The sequence below is a fragment of the Crocodylus siamensis genome, chromosome 5, assembly GCF_052110815.1.
Source record: "Crocodylus siamensis isolate JL-2025a chromosome 5, ASM5211081v1, whole genome shotgun sequence".
NCBI lineage: Eukaryota > Metazoa > Chordata > Crocodylia > Crocodylidae > Crocodylus > Crocodylus siamensis.
Window position 1 is genome coordinate 49,694,377 of NC_143399.1, and position 18,893 is coordinate 49,713,269.

Sequence of the window (18,893 nt, forward strand, 5' to 3'; positions counted from 1 at the left end):
AGATAAAAATTAGGGCTGTGTGAAACAGCACTGTTCCGTTCTGACTTTCAGTTTTGAGGTTTGTACAGAACAGTGTTTTGTGTTGAAATAGTGAGGCTGTTTTGATGCTGCTTCAGCCATTTTGCGAGACCATGGAGCTGGGGAAAGGAACTTGGCCCAGCTGCTCTGACTCCCCAGATCATGCCGGGGGTGGGAAGGGAGCCCAGCTGGGCTGCCTTGCTATCCCCCATGCTAGATCACGCAGGAGCCCAGCTGGGCTGACTTCCTGGCCCTGGCGCGATGTAGCAACTTTTCAAAATATTTTGACTAGCCTTGTTTTGTTTCAAGGCTATTTCAGTGGCCTTTGTTTAGTTTTGATTTTGCTGTTTCAACCTCTAAATGAGTTGAAACAGTGTTGAAACAAAACAGCTATCAAAATTTCATACAGCCTTAATAAAAATGGTGTGATGAGGTTATGATGGGTGTCATACTCATCTGGCCCTGTAGACTGGATGAGTGGCTGGGATTGGTCTGTGGCAGGGGTGGGCAGTTACTTGGGCTGGAGGGTCATTTAAGGAGTTTTGGTGAGCTGATGGTGGAGATATAGGAAGAGGTGCTGATCCAGCCTCAGCCCATCACAGATGTTTAATTGCCTGGCTGGGGGTGGGGGGAAGCATGGCCCAGGAAGATGGCAATTTATCCTATCTGGACCTGGGCCTCTCTGCCCCACACTGACCTCTGGGGGTGATGGATGTAGTGGTTGGGGTCTCTACGGAGGCTGGCTTGGGATCGCCATGGCCAGGGTGCGCTTAGCCGTGCAGATGGGATGGGGCTGCAGGTGGCTAGGAGCAGGATAGGTGGGGTGGGGAGCAGGATTGTAAGGTGGTGACTGCACAGGGCTGTGGCTGGGGTAGAGCCACAATCTGCTCTCTGCTTTTTCCTGCACCAGGTGCCAGTTCACTGCTCTGTAGCTTCTGTGGAACTGGTGTCTGTTGCAGTTGTGTGGGGAGCGTCTGCCCACCCTGCTCCCAGATGCTGCTCCCTCCCTGCCTGTGGCCCCATCTTGTCCTTCCAGTTGAGCACACTATGTCCAAGTGGGTCCCAGGCCAGTCTCCATGGAGACCTCACTTGCTCCATCTGACATCCCCAGGGGGAATGGGGGTGTGGATGGATGCAGGGTACCTGGGCAGCAGGGCTGGGGTCCAGTGGCAGAGCATGAACCTGCTTGTGGGGGACAGCAGTGGGGGCTTTGGATCTGGCCCATGGAGTGTATTTTGACCACCCCTGATCCATGGGCTGGATGAATGGTGTGGGCCTGGACCCAGTTGTGATTTTGTTTTTTATAACTTTCTTCTATGTATTTTTATGCTCTGTTTTTTTTCAATTTCTCCTTAAATCAATAGTCTTAAGTCAGGAATAGAATTAGAAATGAGCAAAAGTAACTTGTACAGAAGCCTCTTTCCCTATAAAAGTGAAAGAAGAGGGCTTATAATGCCTGGAGACATTATAGTGGCAAATTTCAGGGTAGACTTTTAGCGAATGGGACAGATGTCTTGTTGACTCTTCTTCCTGGGAGGGAGGGGGAGAGAAAATACAAGCCTAAGCAACTGAAATTTTAGTTGCTGGTGTCGTTTTCCTCCTTTTGTATCTTCTTTCCCTATTGTGTTGCATGTCATTAATGAAGTCAGATGTTCACTCTTTCCAGCTCAGTAGTGCAATGTGTGCATGTTGTGGTTGAAAAGTAGCCAGTTCTATGCAGAAAGATGCCAGTTATAAATATCTTTGTGTTTCTCCCCTATATATTTATAGCATGCCTTTTTGTGGACAGTAATGTTTTTCTATGCTTTTTCATAAGTGAAGCGAGTAAGTTGGTTAAACCCCAGTACTAGTGGAAGTTTCACATGTGGAGGGGGGAGTAGAGTGTGATAGTCTTTAGTTCCTTTCATTATTGATTGAATGTATATGGAAACAAAGCTAGCATGTTAAATTAAAAAAAATTTGAGCAGTTGCACTTATACTGTATGTACATGGGTAACTGTATACATATTCTTAAGAGAAATCTTATCCCCATTGCCTCACCATTAGGCTTGTGATCTATATTAGCTTTTCTGTGGTGCTACATTAATTTCCAAAATTTCACCACAAAGTTGTTCAACTTTTAAGCCTCTAAGTCAGTGGTCTCCAAAGTGGGGTGCACAAGATGAGCCATTGGGGTGCAGGAAGAAAATATTAGAACTTCTATTTAGATGTATATTTATATAAATATACATATATTGCGGGTGCGTGCTCAAAAATTTTTTACTGATAGGGGTGTGTGATCAAAAAAGTTTGGAGACCACTGCTTTAGGTGACACATGCCCCAGGGGCTACCTCATCAGTCATGCTGTGCAGATGCTCCCTTGTACCCATCACTACACTGTATGGGTGTACCGTACTCCCCCAGCACAGCCCCCTCTTTTTCTTTTGTTTTTTCTTTTGCTCCCCCTCCCCTGGGAATGGCCCCAGACTCACCTTCTACTCCCTGTGCAGCTCTACTGTCTTGGCTGCTGGGGCAAGGGCAAGAAGCAGCAGGTGGAGGAAGGAGAGGGAGCCTGGAGATTCTGGCTGCTCGTGCTTGGTGAGATCCCAGGGCCACACTTTCATATGACTTGAGCTGCTAGCTGAACAGTCCTGGACTTCTGGGAAACTGTGAAATAGGTTAGCATTTTTAGCATAGTAACCCATTTTTTGAGATCCAACTTCAATATAGAAAATAGTAATCTTTTTATTGTCCCAACTCCTGAAGTCTGTTTAGTGAATATGGTCTCAGCATATTGTTTCAGCTGTCTTAAGATGGTGTCATCACTATTGTGAAGAGCTTGAAGGCCACCATAGCAAATGGACATGAGTCATCAATGTGGCAAGGTTTGAACTTGTCCACGAGGGCATTTGTTGTCATTGCGAAGGCTGTGTTGGTAGAGGTTTGGGGTGCAGTGACCCTGTCCAGTTTGAAAGTGGTTGAGACGTTCCCAATAACAGGGTGGCCAATTAAATCCTAGTTGACTGACTGTGGGATCAGAGATGATGTGGTGATTGATTAGTGCTTGTCCTGATGGTTCTTCATGCCATTGAGTGAGTAAGGAAAAGTCTAAGGATTTTGAAAGGGTTGACCATATTCGACATCTTGAGAGGAGCAGAATTATTGGTGGGTGGAGTATGTCCCAATGCACCAGCAGCGAAGGACTACCACAGACTCCTGAAATGATTCAGACTCTCTTCATTCCTTTGTCTTCCCCTTGCTTTCTTATCCTCTGTTTGGGACCTGAGATCTTTTTAGCTTTCCAAGGGCTGAAGACCATGGGCACTCAGTATTTTAGAACTCAAGCCAATTTAACTCGCTTGTTTTCCATCTTGTTGATGCAAGGAAAGGCTGCACAGATTTTTAGAGAGAAAATAAACCCACCTTGCAACCGGTTGCATGACTATGCCTGTAGCCTGGAGTGTATTAGATCATCTCTTTCTTCAGGAGAATTTTCTTCTAATTATACAGATTTTTTTTTTCCTTATTTTGTTTTTTAATGTACTTTGCTTCAGTCTTAAGCATTTCCATTTGCAAATCACTTCTAAGGGCTACTGTAGGGAGCGTTATAGAAGAGCCTGATGTACTAGGCTTCATGTACTTCCAATTCCACAGTTGCGGAATTTGCCATGGAATCTGTTCCTCTGCAGAACTGTGAACTAGGTTCTTTCATCTTTAAAAGGTGCTTCTAGTCTCTGTGGTGTTTGAAAGATGCTTAAACCATGAACCAAAAGCAACTGATACTGTAGAGCAGGGATAAGAAATCCCTGGCCTGGGCACCAGAACATGGCATGCCAAGGCATATGGCTTGGCATGTGTGCCTCAGCAAATGGCAGGGAACAGGCTGAGGCTCACTCACTACAACAAGGATCAGGCCTCTCGTGGCTGCCCTGCTGTCTGACTATGGCATGCCGACATCTTCCAAGTTGACGTTGCAAGTGTTTCTGGCACTGCCCAAAAATGTTGCCGACCCCTGCTGTAGAGTTTGAGGAGAGCCTAAGGGTGGAAACAGATGTCACTTTCTATTGTCTTTGTGCCACCATAAAAATGTTTATGGTAGCATGAAGGTCAAGCAGACAAATGTCCATACTCTTTGTCATGCTACATATGAGGGCTACGACTGAAGGTAATATAAGTTTCCACCATTATTCAACAGTAGACAACTGCTGATGTTCTCCAGTCAACCTGGACAGGAGCCTTGGGGGCTTGATCCTGTGCACCCCAGGAATTCCCTTGCAGATTTGGGTCCCTCAAACCCCTGGAGCACCTACCTGAATTTTCCCACTTAGAGACATGCCCCAGAGATCCCAGTGGTGTGTCTTCAAGTGAAGAAAGCTGGGCAGGCATTTTGGGGCTTGAGGGATCTGATTTTTACATGGGAATTCCCTGTGTGCGCAGTACTGGGCCCCTTAAGCTCTGGGAAAACATTGTCCTGCTTGTTGATGTTGCAGGGCAATAGGCAACATCCTTTTTTCCCAGGGAAGGGGTCATCTGTGCTGGGACACATCTTGGCACAACTAATCTGCTTAATTTGGTGATGTCTGCTTCTAGTTTGGAAGTATAACTCTGTAGAGGAATGAATATCTCCGAGTCTTCCTGAGTTTGTAGCAGGAAGACAAGCTATTGAAGGCTTAGAAAATCTTACTTTTCCTGAATGTACAAGTTTGTGAAATACTGAGTTTGGATGCTAGGAGAACGCTTCAGAAATGGCTTAGAAACATAGAAAAATAGGCTCGAAGAGACCTAAAGAAGTTGTTTATAACCTGTGCTCAAGATGGGAGTCATCTCTATTTAAACCATTCCAGACGAGTGTTTTGTCTAATCCGCTGCTAAGCGGTCAAGCATAGATAGAGCATGATGGGGCTTATCTAAAACAAATATAATTCATTTAAGTTTATTGGTTTTCAGTGTTATAACAGACTTCACAGAAGAATTATTTGTGTGAACTGGACAATTTTTTGTCAAGTGCCTGGTTTAAATATATAGGCCATTCTTTCTCCTGGCCAAGCAGCTCCACAGTCGAATAGTTTCAGTAGCCTTCATATTCCCTTAAGTAGTTCTGTTCTGTCAGGAATAATTGTTCTCAGTGTAGGATCATTTGGCTTTATCCCTCTTATAGTCAGCCTGTGCCTTCTGCTTCTTTCCTTAATTTACATATAGCAATGCACTGTGCAGTCCTAGCTTGCCCTCCTATCCTTTGTTTAGTCCCCAATATTTAGAACCCTGATATTCTTCTCTACCTTGTGCAGTAATATCACATTTAATTTATACCATCTTGAGTATTTTAGAAAGAGGGATGGATGTACCTATGTGTTCTAGAATTCTTGCTTAAGTATTGTATTTACCCACATTTAAGGCAACCCCCACAGTTAGATTCCAGACATGGAAAATTTTCATAGAATCAGTGGACTGGAAGGGACCTGGAAGTTCAAGTCTGGTCCCCTGCTATAGGCAGGAGGTTACAAACTAGCTCAATGAGGTGCTTATCAATCCTCCTCTCAAACACCTCCAAGGATGGTGACCGCACCACCTCTGCTGGGAGTCTTCCAGGTTCTAGTTGCCCTTATGGAGAAGAAGTTCTTCCTTATGTCCAGTCTAAATCTTCCCTCTATTAGTTTGTGTCCATTGGTCCTTGTCCTCCTAAGGGAAATACCTTGCTGAAGCACTGTTCCTCCAGATCTTGGTGCTCTCCCCTGACATACTTGTAAGTGGCTATCAAGTCCTCTCAGGCTTTCTTACTCAGACTGAACTAGACTAGTTCCTGGAGTCTCTCCTTTATAAGGCCTATCCTCCAGGCCCCAATCATGCCTCCCCACTCCAACCCCTCATATACCCAGGTCTAAGACTAGTGTTGAATGGGGAAAAAAAACCTTGTTTTAAATTTGAGTAAATATAGTATGTTTCAGTTTGGATCCACATGCCCATATTAACATCTTTTCTGAGTACAGTGCACTCCATTTAAATGTATAGTTTGGGGACTGAAAAAAGCTGTACCCTTACCTGAGCTTATGTAAACCAGGCCTGTCAAACTGGTGGCCCGTGGGCTGTGTCCAGTCCCCGAGGAGTTAATGCTTCCCTTCCCCCTGCACCCCACCAGTCCTGCTCTAGGCACTACTTCCTCCATCTCTCTCTCTCTTGCTGCTACAAGAGTCTCCAGGCTCTTTCTCCCTCCTGCTATATGCTCCCACCCTTGGGAGTAGGGCAGCGTGAACTCGCCCATGATTGGAGGGTGGGGGGTGTACCCTGTGTGGCATAGTAGAGATTGCCTGTCTCTTGATGCGCTGCAGGGAGGGAAGGGGGGACTCCTATTATAGGTAGGGCCCATTCACAATGGCATGCAACTGAGGGGCACATATAGTCTGCATGGTATGTCCAGTCATACACTGGATGGCCCTGATTTTAAAAAAACAAACAAACAAAAAAACCCCAAACCAATTAATCTTGTAAGTATACAGTGCTATGGTATCAGAAACTTCAAAACTGAATAGCTTCTCCATATTTAAAGCTTCTAATAGTTTAAAAGTTGCTGTTGGAAGGTGTTGAAAATGAAGGGACCCTGGTTAGTTTCAGGGTAACTACTTGTATATATTTATTTGGATACCACAGCTCTTCACAGCCCTAAAAATATTAGGGTGCATGTCTTAAACAGGGAGCTGATTCTTCTTCACTGGAATAGAAGTATGGAGACACTGTGTGGCAATGGCTGCAAAATGGCTTCCTCTTCTTTTTGGGCTAGCAAGCAGCAGGGGTACAGTCCCAATTTGGCAGCAACTGTGAAGAGATTAACATTGCAGCTCTTGCCTGAAGAGCCACTGAGCTGGCTGAGGCCGACTGAGCTGCTGCATGCAACTAGCTCTTGGGCATGACGATAGAAAAGCCTCCCCCTTCCCCCCAGTGCATTTTTTTTTTTTTTTATTCCAGAAGCAAGATTATCTGGGGGCATGTGGTATTTCAGGAAAAACAATACTACAGCACTGTGTAAGAAATGCTTTTCAAATGCACAGTCTGTGGTATTAACAGCTGTGAAACTTGCTAGATCCACTCATTTTCAAGGCTGCCAGTTGGCTGTAATGATTACAATTAGAAGTTTTGGAAAGGAGGAAAAATGGTATCCTTAAAACTGACTAGCTCCTGTCACTTTTGATGGCTAATCATAGCACAGTAGTCTGACAGCTGTTTTTTCCCCATTGCTATTTCTGGTGTAGTTAAAGGAGTAGTTATTTACACGTTTGACCATTACAGTTACAGGTAGTATACAGTTAACCAGTGAACTGCACAGTTAAGTTTCAGAGTAGACAGTGGGGCAAAAAAATGCTATACACTATACACTTAAGGGCTTATACTCTTAACCAGTATGCAGATAACCAGAGTTGGTTACGGTATGCAAGGCGTAGCCAACAAATTGAGACTCATTTATTTCCTGTATGTGTCAGCCTTCCCAACGAAAGGTCCGAGCGCCTTGCCATAAGGCGGAACAACATATAAAAGCAAGTAGAATATTAAAATAAAATATGAAAGAGAAATTCCCTGAACACTTGTGTGTTAATCTGGAATATGTATACATGGAGGACACCTAGTAAAGTGTCAGGGCTGTTGTGCATGTCATGCTTTTGTGATTCTCTGTGAAGGTATAACAGACAGAGTGACCACAACAATCTGTTAGTTTCCTTGAGAGCCTGGCAAGTGTCCATTCAGGTACTTTCGTGCACTTCAGATTAATTCAAATGTAATCTTATTTTGTCAATCTCTTCATTTCTCTGTTAATTTTCTTCATTTGGATGTTTGGGGGAAGGAGGGGAAAGGAGCTGGGAAACCCTGTGTATGTCCACTGTACAGTGAGATATGTTGCTCTGTGTGACCTGTTGTATGGGTGAACTCTAAACATACTGAGTTTAAGTAGTCTGTTCAGCATGAATTGCTCTTGATAGGCACAGTTGATTCTGTATTGGGGAAGGACATGTCCCTGACAAGTGATTGATCTACTCTTCTTTTTCTTTCTTTACCTGAAAATAGATGGTAGAAGGCTCAAATTTGTCATCAGGGTCTTCATCAGTCCACAAAAGTTGTTGCCTGGATTTGTGCAGAAGAGATTCATCAAGCTGGAATTAAGGAATCAGTTAACCAGGCAATAGCAGACAAAGCACTCTACTCATGTTCAGTTTTATGGGAGCTAAAAATGCCACCAGTTTTATGATGTCAGACACTAAGAACATTGATGCCAACCCTGGGATGAGGCCCTATGCAGCCTACTTCTTGAAAACCCCAGTGGCAAATGCACTCAGAGTAGGCAAACAAGGAGGATTTGAAGTACTCCTCCAAAATTGCAAAGGAGTATTTGGGAGTGAGGTATATTAACTGAAGAAAGCAGTCCGTAGTAATAGCAGTTCTTGCTTATACATGGAGGCCCACACTGGTACTGGCATTGATGAGCAGGTGAGCTTTATGTACCAAGATACACCTTGGATGAATGACCATCTTCTCTTGCCTTGGCACTAGAACAGATGCAGGGCATAGTGGCCCTGGCACTAAACCAGCATCCAGTGGGATTACCATTCCTGGCAGTGTATTTTTTGCTATTCTGAATCACTTCCTACTTCAGCACAGGGCTAAGATACAGCAGCATAAGGCCATTTTTTATTTCTGCATGGATACCCTTGTTAAGAAGTAATTTGTTTTCAGTTTATGCTCATTGTCTTCACAGTTAATTGATTCACTTCAGGTTTTCTGAGTTTCTCAGTGTGGACATGGCTGTTCAGGTCAACTACTTGAAGAGAACCTGCTTGATTTATTTTAACTTTTCCTTCCATGCATTTGAACATCTATTGTCCACATTGTTGTACAGTCTAACTTTCTATAGTCTGATGATAGAAATCAGTATAATGATTAAAATTAATGTAGCCATTTTCTCTCTTAAAACAAAAGAGTTTGGACTAAGGCTGGTAGATCACTAGGTAAATCTTGTGCTGTTAGTTTAAAAATCCATCTTTGTTTTCCCTCACTTATCATGTGACCAAGGATACAAAATTCTGAATGTTCAGATTTCAAAGTAGTGTAGCTCTACAGCTATATTTATGGGTTGTATGAAAGCTGAGAGAAGCTGCTGTGAGTTGGCTTATAAAATATTCTCTGATGTACTAAAATGACTCGTCTATGCCAGGGGTCAGCAACCTTGAAAGAAAACAAATTGTATACTAAAAATCAAACATTGACAATAACACATTTTTAATTTTATTTTAAAAAATATATTTTGTCCTGATTTTGTATGTGTATATAAATATATAAATAACTGCGTAGTGAGGTCTTGCTCTTGCATATTGTAGGGGACTGTGGAAGGGTGAGGGGTATGGGGTTTGTGGGGGGTTCTGTATGTGGGATATTTATGGATGTGGGTGGGTATGGGGGGTTTGTGGTGGGGATGTCTGGGGTATGTGGAAGGGGAGGGTGTGGGGGTGCATGGGGGTTTGTGGGGGGAAGGTGTTGGTGTGTACAGTATTTCTGGGGTGTGTAATTGTGTGAGGTGGGGAGGGTGTGGTTGTGGGGTTTACTGAGGGAGGGTTTGTGGATATGGTGGGGTATGCATAGGAGACCCCTGTGCACACCCCCCTGAGCCAGTCAGCACCTGCACCACAACCGCCCAGAGCCCACACACCCTGTGGTGTCTCCCCACCACCACCAGCAGTGCACAGCCCCAGTGTGCCCCATGCCCACTCCAGATTTACCCCAGGCAGAGCGGAGCAGTGGGAACTGGTCACAGCCCCAACCCAGCTTGCCCATGGTATGTCCAGCCGCCCCTGGGCATACAGCGGGGCTGGGATGGCTCCACAACCTGGGTGCCTTTCTAGGCAGCTGGGGTGGAGGTGGCTCCTTTGGGCTGTCACCACCCCAGCCCTGCAGCACTAGTAAGGACGTGCTTTGCATGGCCTCAGCCCCACGTGCTCTGTCTGCTCCGGGATCACCCACTCAGGCTCAGCAGTGGTGGCGCCAAACAGAAGCTGTTGCTCAGCAGTTCCCTGCTGCAGCTGCCCAGAGCTTGTGCTGGGCTGTCCTGCATCTCCGCCAGCATTGCTGTCACCTCCAGGCTGACCTGCAGGGCAGCAGTAGCAGTGCAGAGCAGACGTGGGGCAGCCCAGCATGGGCTGTACACAGCTGCAGCAGGGAACTGGTAGCAGCAGGATGGGGAGGGGCTTCTTTTTCCCCTGCACTGAGCAACAGCTTCTGTCTTGTGCTGCCATTGCTGAGCCCAGGCAGGCAGATGTGGCACAGGTACAGACTTGAGGCTGTGCAGTGCAGGTCCCTACCAGTACCACAGTGTAGCGACAGCAGTCAGAAGGAGCTGCCCCCGCTTGGGCTGCCTAGAATGGCAGTCTGGTTGTGGAGCCACCCCAATTTTGCTGCATGCCTGGGGGGCAGCAGGATGCATCATGCCTGGATTGTGGCTGAGTCAGGCGGGACTGAGGGAACCGCTGCAGGCCACACTTTGCCCATGCCTTCTCTAGCTTATGTGGTGACCTTCACTGGGAATGTATACTTGGGCCAGGCTGTTGGGTAGTCCCAAGTCTGATTTGATTTCCCCCCCCCCCTTTCCCTTGTCCCTCCCCATTTATGTTTTCCCAGGGCAGTGACTATCTTAGCTGTTTGGCAGTATTATGGGCCTGGCCTTAGAAGGTTTGTTTATTTTGTCAGCCTGCCAGATATTTCCTAAAGAGCTTTTTAACAAATCGGAGCCCTGAACTGGAGCACAACTAGTGGAAAGTCTCACTGCATGAGGACTGACAGCCATTGCTTTAGTTTCTGTATTTGCTCCTTTTTGTTTTGTAACAGCCTCATTTTAAGCTGACTTTAGAAACTCAACTAGATACTTTATTTTATTTTATTCAAAATATTTTTCTCCTTTCTGCTCCTTTCCCTTCTAGTAATGAATAAAAAGGGACATAATCTAGACCAGGGTTGTCAAATAGGCTGTCCTATCAGATGGATGTACCAAATATGACATGATAAAATCATGTACAATTTAATCTTTAATTAAAAGTAGTTTCTGACCCTCATACAAATAAAAAAAAAAAAAAAAAATTCCAGTTGAGAATTTGAGGCAGTGTTGGTGCCTTAGGTCTGCAAACAGATCTTGGAGTTGTGCACTTCTGTCCTTTTTATCTCATTGCATAGGTGAAAATGATGACTTTGCAAAGTAAAATTAATTATTACATTGTTGTTCATTTTAGTGGATGAAATGGAAAGGGTGGGAACATGAATTTGGAATTTCTGTAGGGAAGGAAATGGAGAGGAGAAACTAAGACGAAGGTTGAGTGTGATAAGGAGGATTGACAGTGGAGGTGGGGGGGAAGACAAATCATAAGCCAGAGAAGCACATTTTCTCACTAAATGGTGCAGAATGAGACAGAAGGCATTTAATAGAAGATGACTAAATTTAGATCTTGGCTTGGCTTTTTTACAAGCTTCCCACTGATATCAGTGGGTATTCTGGTGTCAGTGGCGGGAAATATGCCATCCTAGTGTTTTATTTCAGTTCAAGAGCCACAGTTAATGTAGAATTCAATACTTCTCACTACATGAATTTGACATCCTTGACCTAGACTATAGCAGAGAAATAAACTACAGTCTAAAATATAAGCAGTGGCCTTGCTTCTCTAAGTTTCATAAGGACCAGCTCAACATGAATCAGACAAGTGGCAGTAGCATGCAACAGCATTTGGCTGCAGGGTGGGATTTGAGCTAGTGTTTCAAACTAGCCTCCTTTTTTATTTTAGTGCAGTTAGTTATTGGACTTCTAAGGACATGTTGAATTATTTTATTTCTTATCACCTGTTTTGTTAGTTTCAGGTTTATCTGTATGCCAGATATGGTAATGAAAATTGTACCAAATGATTTCAAAATAATCTGTACATGTTTATGGTGATGCAGAAGTTGATAATTCTTTAAAATTACAAAACAAAGTTGATACATTCCAATATATAGTGGGCTTTACCGTGCTTGAAACGATAAGACCTTTTTTAAAGCAGGACATTTTTAATTGTATGGGATTATTCATAGTTAGCATTTAACTTATCTGTTTTCAAAAAGTTTCAGATAAGAACTGGACTGTTTTATATTTTATGTTCATAGTTTGAAGAAAAAAAATAGGAAAAGTAGTATTCGAATTGAACACAATACCCTTGAAAATGAAGGGAAGGCACTTTGTGCCCAAAAGCTTGTCTAACATCTTTCCTGACTATAGTTGATCCATTAAAAGATACCACCAAAAATCCCCATTGCTTCTTAAGAACTCAGCAAGAATTTACGCCTTTACACTAGGGGGCACTCGTACTTCATGAAATCAAAAACAGGTCTTTATTGTATCAGTAGTATTTACATACTAACTAGGTGAGTTTATTTTTTTGTAATAAGGCCCAACAGTTTTCACTTTTAATCAGGCTTTTTGTGTGTAAAAACGAGAACTAAAAAATATCAGCAAGTTAATGATGCATATATAGCTAAACACTAATTTAAATAATGATTTATGTAGGCTCTGTTCCATGTTGATCACTATTGTCACTGAGAGGTTCTTTTAATTTGATAAGTTTGGTTTGCTTGAAGCCAGCAGAAATATGAAGCAGAACAATTAGGTACTTTTTCATAAAAAAATTAACTTCTTTTAATAATATTCTGGTATTTTTTAAATAAGTGTTTTGTTTACAGATGAAGAACCGTATTTTAACAATCATGTATATAACATCCATAACTTCAAATTATGGCATTCTGTGTAGATTAGGCTTCAAAGTACTCAATATCCATAGTGGTGTACAAAAAAAATTGAGGGTCTGAATTTAAACTGACTGGTAAATATGCCATATTTAATCCCATTTTTGAGGGGTAAATTATTTCATGACTGCTGCAGGATTGGAGTGTACACTTGGGCACCTGCCATGGAGTAGCTGACATGCTGTAAATTTACACTCTAGCTTACCTTGCAGTACCTTGTTTGTCTACCCCCTGCCTCAAATAAGTTAGTCTATCATTATTGTCCTGTTAGGTTGTTTTGGTGTATGCAATATATTGTTAAATGGACAATCCAGATGTTGGTGTTTTGAGTCTAAAGGCTGGTCCTTAATATTATTAAGGTCTTGCTGCACTTGATGTTAATGTATTTTATACACTGAATCCTTACGATTTTGATTTCTAAGACATCCACACAAGCTGTTTCTGATTTCTTTTCATTCTTTTGTAGGAATGATTACCCTGTTGCCTTGGAGATGAAATGATGATAATCCTGCTGTTGTAAATGTAGGGCAGAAGACTAATGGTGTGAGCAGTATGGACCTAATGAATGGGCAATCGAGCAATGTTAATATTGCAGCTATTGCTTCAGAGGTAAGGATTGCAAGGCTACACTCCCCTTTTCAGATGGTCGCTTTACAGTTATAACATATATTGAGATCTAAAAGCCCCAGCAACGCAGGCAGGGTGCACAGTTGGGTGGGGAGCTACTCTGGGTCTGGAGCTGGGATCTCGCAGTGGTGATTATGTGGTCTGGAGCCATGGCACAGCTGCGATCTGCTGTCTGCATGGCCCTTCCCCGGGGCACGCAGAGTAGTAGATTGCAGCTCTGCCCCATCTCTGGACACTCGCTGCCACCGCCCCCCCCCCCTTGCAGCTGCTTTCGATTCAAACCCAGCGTGTGCCTCTTGGAAACAGTCACACAGGGCATTTTCACTAGCACCATAGCACCCCTGAAAGGGTGTCATGAGTCCCGAGGTACTGATGCGTCTGAGCAGCATATTTTCCTAGAAGAGTTTGCCTTGTTTAGCCCCATGAAATGTTTTGGAAAGAGGACATGATTATTCATGATTATGAAAGAGGACAGTGGTGGCACATAGTTGGATGTAAATTGGCCAGGAATAAAACTCCCAAGCCACAGCCCTCCCTAGCCCTGTCAGAGCCCCTCCCTCTCACCCTTTGGGGGGGGGTGTCCCCCCCATTGCTGCAGAGTAGGGAAGGCAGCTGCAGGGTGGGGCATATGGCTTCTGTCACTTGTCCTCCCTGCAGCCTCTGCCTCCTACTTGCTCCCCAGGTATGGGCTGGAGCCTTCATGTGGTCTGGGAGGGATTGGACTCAGAGCTGCACCTGCCGGTAAGCGGTTGGCAGGTTGGGGGGAAAGGATAGGCGTTCGTGGGCAGGCAGCTGCTGCACCTTTGACTCTAGCCCCATCCTAGGCTTTGCCTGCTGCCTGGGGCAGAGATGCTTTTAAGATGACTGGAGGGTATGGCAGCTATGGAGCTCTTCAGCAAAAGAGTGAGTGAAACCATCCCCTGCTTGTAAGACATGAAGGGCATGCTGAACGCTCAAGGCTTTTATACACCAACACAAAGCTTAAAAATTGGCTATCAATATCAGCCCCCAAAATCTCTATTGGTGTACCCCTTCATGTTGCTCTAGTTGTCCAGGGTCTGCCCTGATTTCTAATAGCTTTCTTGGCATGATTCAAGTTGCTAGTGTTCTAACCTATAAGGCCCTAAATGGTCTAGGTACTATGTACCTTTCTCCCTTATGCCCCATCACAGTGCCTAAGGTCAACCAAGAATAAACTTCCTACAAATACCATCACTGTACCAAGTTTGCTTGGTGACAACATGTGAGAGGTCATACTTGGTAGTTGCTCCTCAGCTTCAGAGCTTCCTTCTTCCTTGAGGCCTAGTGGAGCCTGAACTTGTATATCTTCCAGAAACACTTTAAGACCTTCCTATTTGGGTAGGTGCTTAGCAAACAAGGGTATACTGGGGGATATTGTTTGGAGACTTTGTTTATATTTTATTTTAACATTGTAAGTTATTTGTTTTGTACTGTAAGCTGCCCTGAGTCTTTGTAGAGAATGGCTGCATATAAATCTAATAAATACTGGTAAATAAATTTTATCCTGGACCTGAGGAGAGTGAACAGATGGTTTGGACTATTTCAGGTTGAGGATAATAATTTGCCGCAACCATTTTATCTCCTTTGGTTTACAACTGCCATTTGCTAGTCTGGGTGTACATCCTAAGATCCTGCCCAAGGGTTTTTGCAGAATTTCACTAGAGTAAATAAATCTACTTGATTTTATTCTTCCTTAACTCTGACTACTCGAGCAGGCTCATCCCTGCACAGTTTAGATGTTTGAAAGACTCTTGCTTCCTATTTGCAAAGAATTAGACCTTTCGAGAGGACTTCTTGGTGCTCATAGCCACAGCAGAGAATGGATTTTGGATTACATCAGGGATATACGAGCGCCAAGGTAGAGCTTCCAACAGTGGTTAGAGTGCAGTATGTCTGTTGTCTCTCTGTAGAAGTTCTTCATGCAGGCTATCTTTATTTGTATACCACATGCACCATTACCAAAAAAATTGGTCGTCCAAAATTGGGGCGAGTGTTTTAAACAAGGAAGCTGATTTCTCTGCCCTGTCATTGGCAGCTGTGACCAAGGTTAAAGCTTGAGTTGCGAAACTTGCAAGGAGAAGAGTGAGTGATACTGAAGGGTAGATTCTGTCCTTGATGCATGTGGCCTGTATTCAACTATGACCTTGGGGGGGGGGAAAAAATTTTCCTTCATTCTGCCTTCCCAAAAAAAAGTGCATGTCGTATTTGGCAGGGTATAGCGTGTGAGAAAATACAGTATTAGCAAGGCTTCTGTCTGGAGCTCCATCCAAAGTTTTATCAAACAGCATGCCATTGTTGAAGCTTTCAAATAGGATGTTGCAGTTGGGAAAGTGATCTTGAAGTCACTGTTTCCCTGGGATGTTGAGATCCTGTCTTGTGTGAACTGGGCATTGCTTGAGTCGCCTGTAGTGGAATGTACATGTGGGCAACTACTTGAAGGAGAAGGATATTCATTATCATAGTTAGTGGAGGCTTTTTTGAGATCGTATGTTGACCACTTGCATACTCCATATTGTACCCTGTATCCTAGGGGTCAGCAACCCCCCTGGCACTTATGCCAGCGCATGGCATGCAAAGGCATCTTGCTTGGCATGTGTGCCTTGGGGCGGACAGCAGGAAAGGGTCTGGGGCTGCACTGCCACAACAAGGGTTGGGTCCCTTGCAGGTCCCCTGTCCTCTGCCCGGAGGTGCACTTGCACCTGCTGCTGGCAATGAGCTGGGCCCCAGTGCAGTGACTTGCCGCCTTTCTGCCACCTCCTGGGAGTAGCCAGGGTGCTGTGGTGAATAGCAGGGTCCTACTCAGAGCCTGAGTTGGCTGTGGCAGGTGGCTGGGAGGCTGAAAGCCTCTGCACCAAGGTCTGTGGAGCTCTAGCCCAGCAAGTTTTCTGGTGGTGGGTACATGCACGCCTCCAGATAGACAGTGGGGAAGGGTCTGAGGCTGCACTGCCACAGCAAGGTTCAAGCCTCTCATGGCTCACCCCTGGCATGCCAGCATCTTACAAGTCAAGGATGGGGTGTTTTTTGGCACTCTGCACAAAAAAAAAAAAGAGCCCATCCCTACTCTATCCCATCTTCCTGGTAGTTCCATGAATCTTGGGCCTCTGCAGTTGTGAGGAAACTGAACTACATTTGTAGTAGTTTGTATGCTATTAGCATACAGCATGAAGAATAACAGGGCTAAATGGTAAATTTGGGGCACAATATAATGTGTGTATAGGCAATGCATCTTAAACTTTAATTATAAAAGAGAAATTATTTACTATATTAATGTTTGAGGAGAGAATCCATCTTTACTCTTGGACCCCTAAGAGTTTAATGTGTATACAGTGTAATGCTATTGTTTTCTGGGCTCCTGTGTAAAAATATTAATAGTCTTGAGAGAGTTCTATTTAGATCAGAAGCTAATGCTCTGGTCAAATTCCTGATCTATCAGGTATGCAGTCTTGAGAAATCTATTTGGGAATTCTGCTTTTTGTAAACTTAAGAGAATTTAAAATGATATAAACTGGATTACTGCAGTTACTTTTACTGTATCATACTGAATGCCCAAATAATTTAAAATAATTTATTTTAAATATCAGTGGTGTTTTGTTTTGTTTTTTGTTTCCCAATTATTTTAAATCTCAGAGTTGTGGTTTTTTAATACTTATGAAAACTATAGGGAACAGAATAAACATCTCAGTCCTTGCCTGGAATTATCATGGTATTGCTTTCTAAGCTTTCCTTCCTGAGCAAGCACTGTGTACTCATTGTACAGAATTTTTTAAATGTAAAGATTAATGGTGCGCACTTTTTAAAAACTTTTTTTAAACTTCTGATGTAAGCATAGCTGGGGTGCAAAGTATTTTAAGTGTTAATGCATTAAAAGCCTTCTTAAAAGTCCATTGAAAGCAGCTGAGGTTCTCTTGTTTCAATGGTATTTTGGTCAGGACCAAAATCTACTACTCACCAGGGAACTTGCTTCATGCAGGGTGGCACAGACAAACATTTGAAAATATTTTTTTTTTATCTTACTCTAAGTGAGGACAAATAACTTGTTTGTTTCTCTTTTAATTTCTACAGAAGAGTAGCAGCTCCGAATCCTTAAGTGACAAAGGTTCTGCTGAACTGAAGAAAAGCTTTGATGCAGTGGTATTCGATGTCCTCAAGGTTACTCCAGAAGAATATGCTGTAAGAAATTAATAAGTTAGCTTTTTGTAGGAATACTTGTAGGATAATTTTCTTATCCCCCTCCCCTGCTATCTACCCTGTGATCCCTCCCCTTACAAACACCACTTTAAAAAAAAAAAAAAAAAAAAAAAGGCGGGGGGAGGGGCATGGAAGTAGGCAGGGGAGCCTGAGAGTCTCTTGTGGCTCTGTTGGGTGCATATACTGTTTGACCTAGAACAATTTAGTCCAAAGGAGATTAATTTGTCATTTATTCTTGAGATGCTTTTCATGTGTAATATAGCTTGATCATGGAAAAAATCCTTAAATCTGTAAGATTTTAATTTAATTCTGGTAGGGCTATTAAGAAACTCCTCTCTTCTTCCCTGTCTCCCTCATTTTAGCAGTAGCCATAAATCTGACTTTATTTCCACTTAGGGTATCTAATAAACCTTGTTAATAGCTTAAAGAACCTGTTGGTGGGGCCTATTAGTGAAACTGCAGCTTATTGCCATGTGACACAGTTGGACTCAAAACTAGTGTCCTGGCCTTCAGAGATCAAATAACTTGGCAAATAACTCTGAGTGTACACTTGATGGTAAATCCTGCTAATGTAGAATGCAGTGGCACAGCTGTCATTGCTTTCACTGAATCCAGAATTTTGCTTTTTCTCTCTAGGTGTAAGGTAAGGTCTCATTCCTATGTCTGATACAGTGTGACACTGGGAAAATTTTTCATAGATTTTTTTTTTTTTTTTAAACATAACTTATTAGTGGTGTCTTTTAATTTTAGGGGCAGCAGTACTAGGTAGAACGCAAACTGCTTGTCATCTTTTATAATAGCCTTGTTGAATGTAAATATATTGCTCTCCATATATTCTGGCTGATTCCTTTTTTTTGACTGCTGTCAGTGCTGGCAGAATGGCTTGTATTACCTATACATCAGCCCTTTAACAGAAACAACCTTTCTTCCCTTCTGAAAACCTGGAAGGACTTTGGAACCAGCTGGAACAATTGGGTTGAATATAGCTATATCTAGTCAGGTTGGAAGAAAGTGACAAGCTTTATTTTACCATGTATCCTGTGATGAATAACAAAGCCCTGCTTTCACTAGCTTATAGTTGTTGCACCTATACTATTTGCAAAGGTGACAAAGTGTGTTTCGGTTCTTCCTCCCAGGAAGGTAGATAATCTGTTCCAGTGCTTAACCATCATCATAGTGAGAAAGCTTTTCTGAATTTCTAATCTAAATTTTCCATGTTGCAATTTAGGGCAGTTACTTTTTCTCCTGTTTCTTGCACCCACTG

The 18,893-nt window shown here is 43.3% G+C and overlaps 1 protein-coding gene across 6 annotated transcripts in view; it reads left to right on the forward strand.

The window, feature by feature from the left end:
* The window catches only part of RALGPS2 (Ral GEF with PH domain and SH3 binding motif 2), a 238,615-nt gene that overhangs the window by 20,569 nt on the left and 199,153 nt on the right, over window positions 1–18,893 (forward strand). For all 6 annotated transcript variants that reach the window (XM_090047437.1, XM_090047440.1, XM_090047439.1 and 3 more), the window contains exons 2-3: window positions 13,260–13,402; window positions 17,504–17,611. In XM_090047437.1, the coding sequence (XP_089903563.1) occupies window positions 13,346–13,402; window positions 17,504–17,611 (165 nt within the window). In that variant the 5' untranslated portion in view covers window positions 13,260–13,345. The remainder of the gene's footprint in view (window positions 1–13,259; window positions 13,403–17,503; window positions 17,612–18,893) is intronic.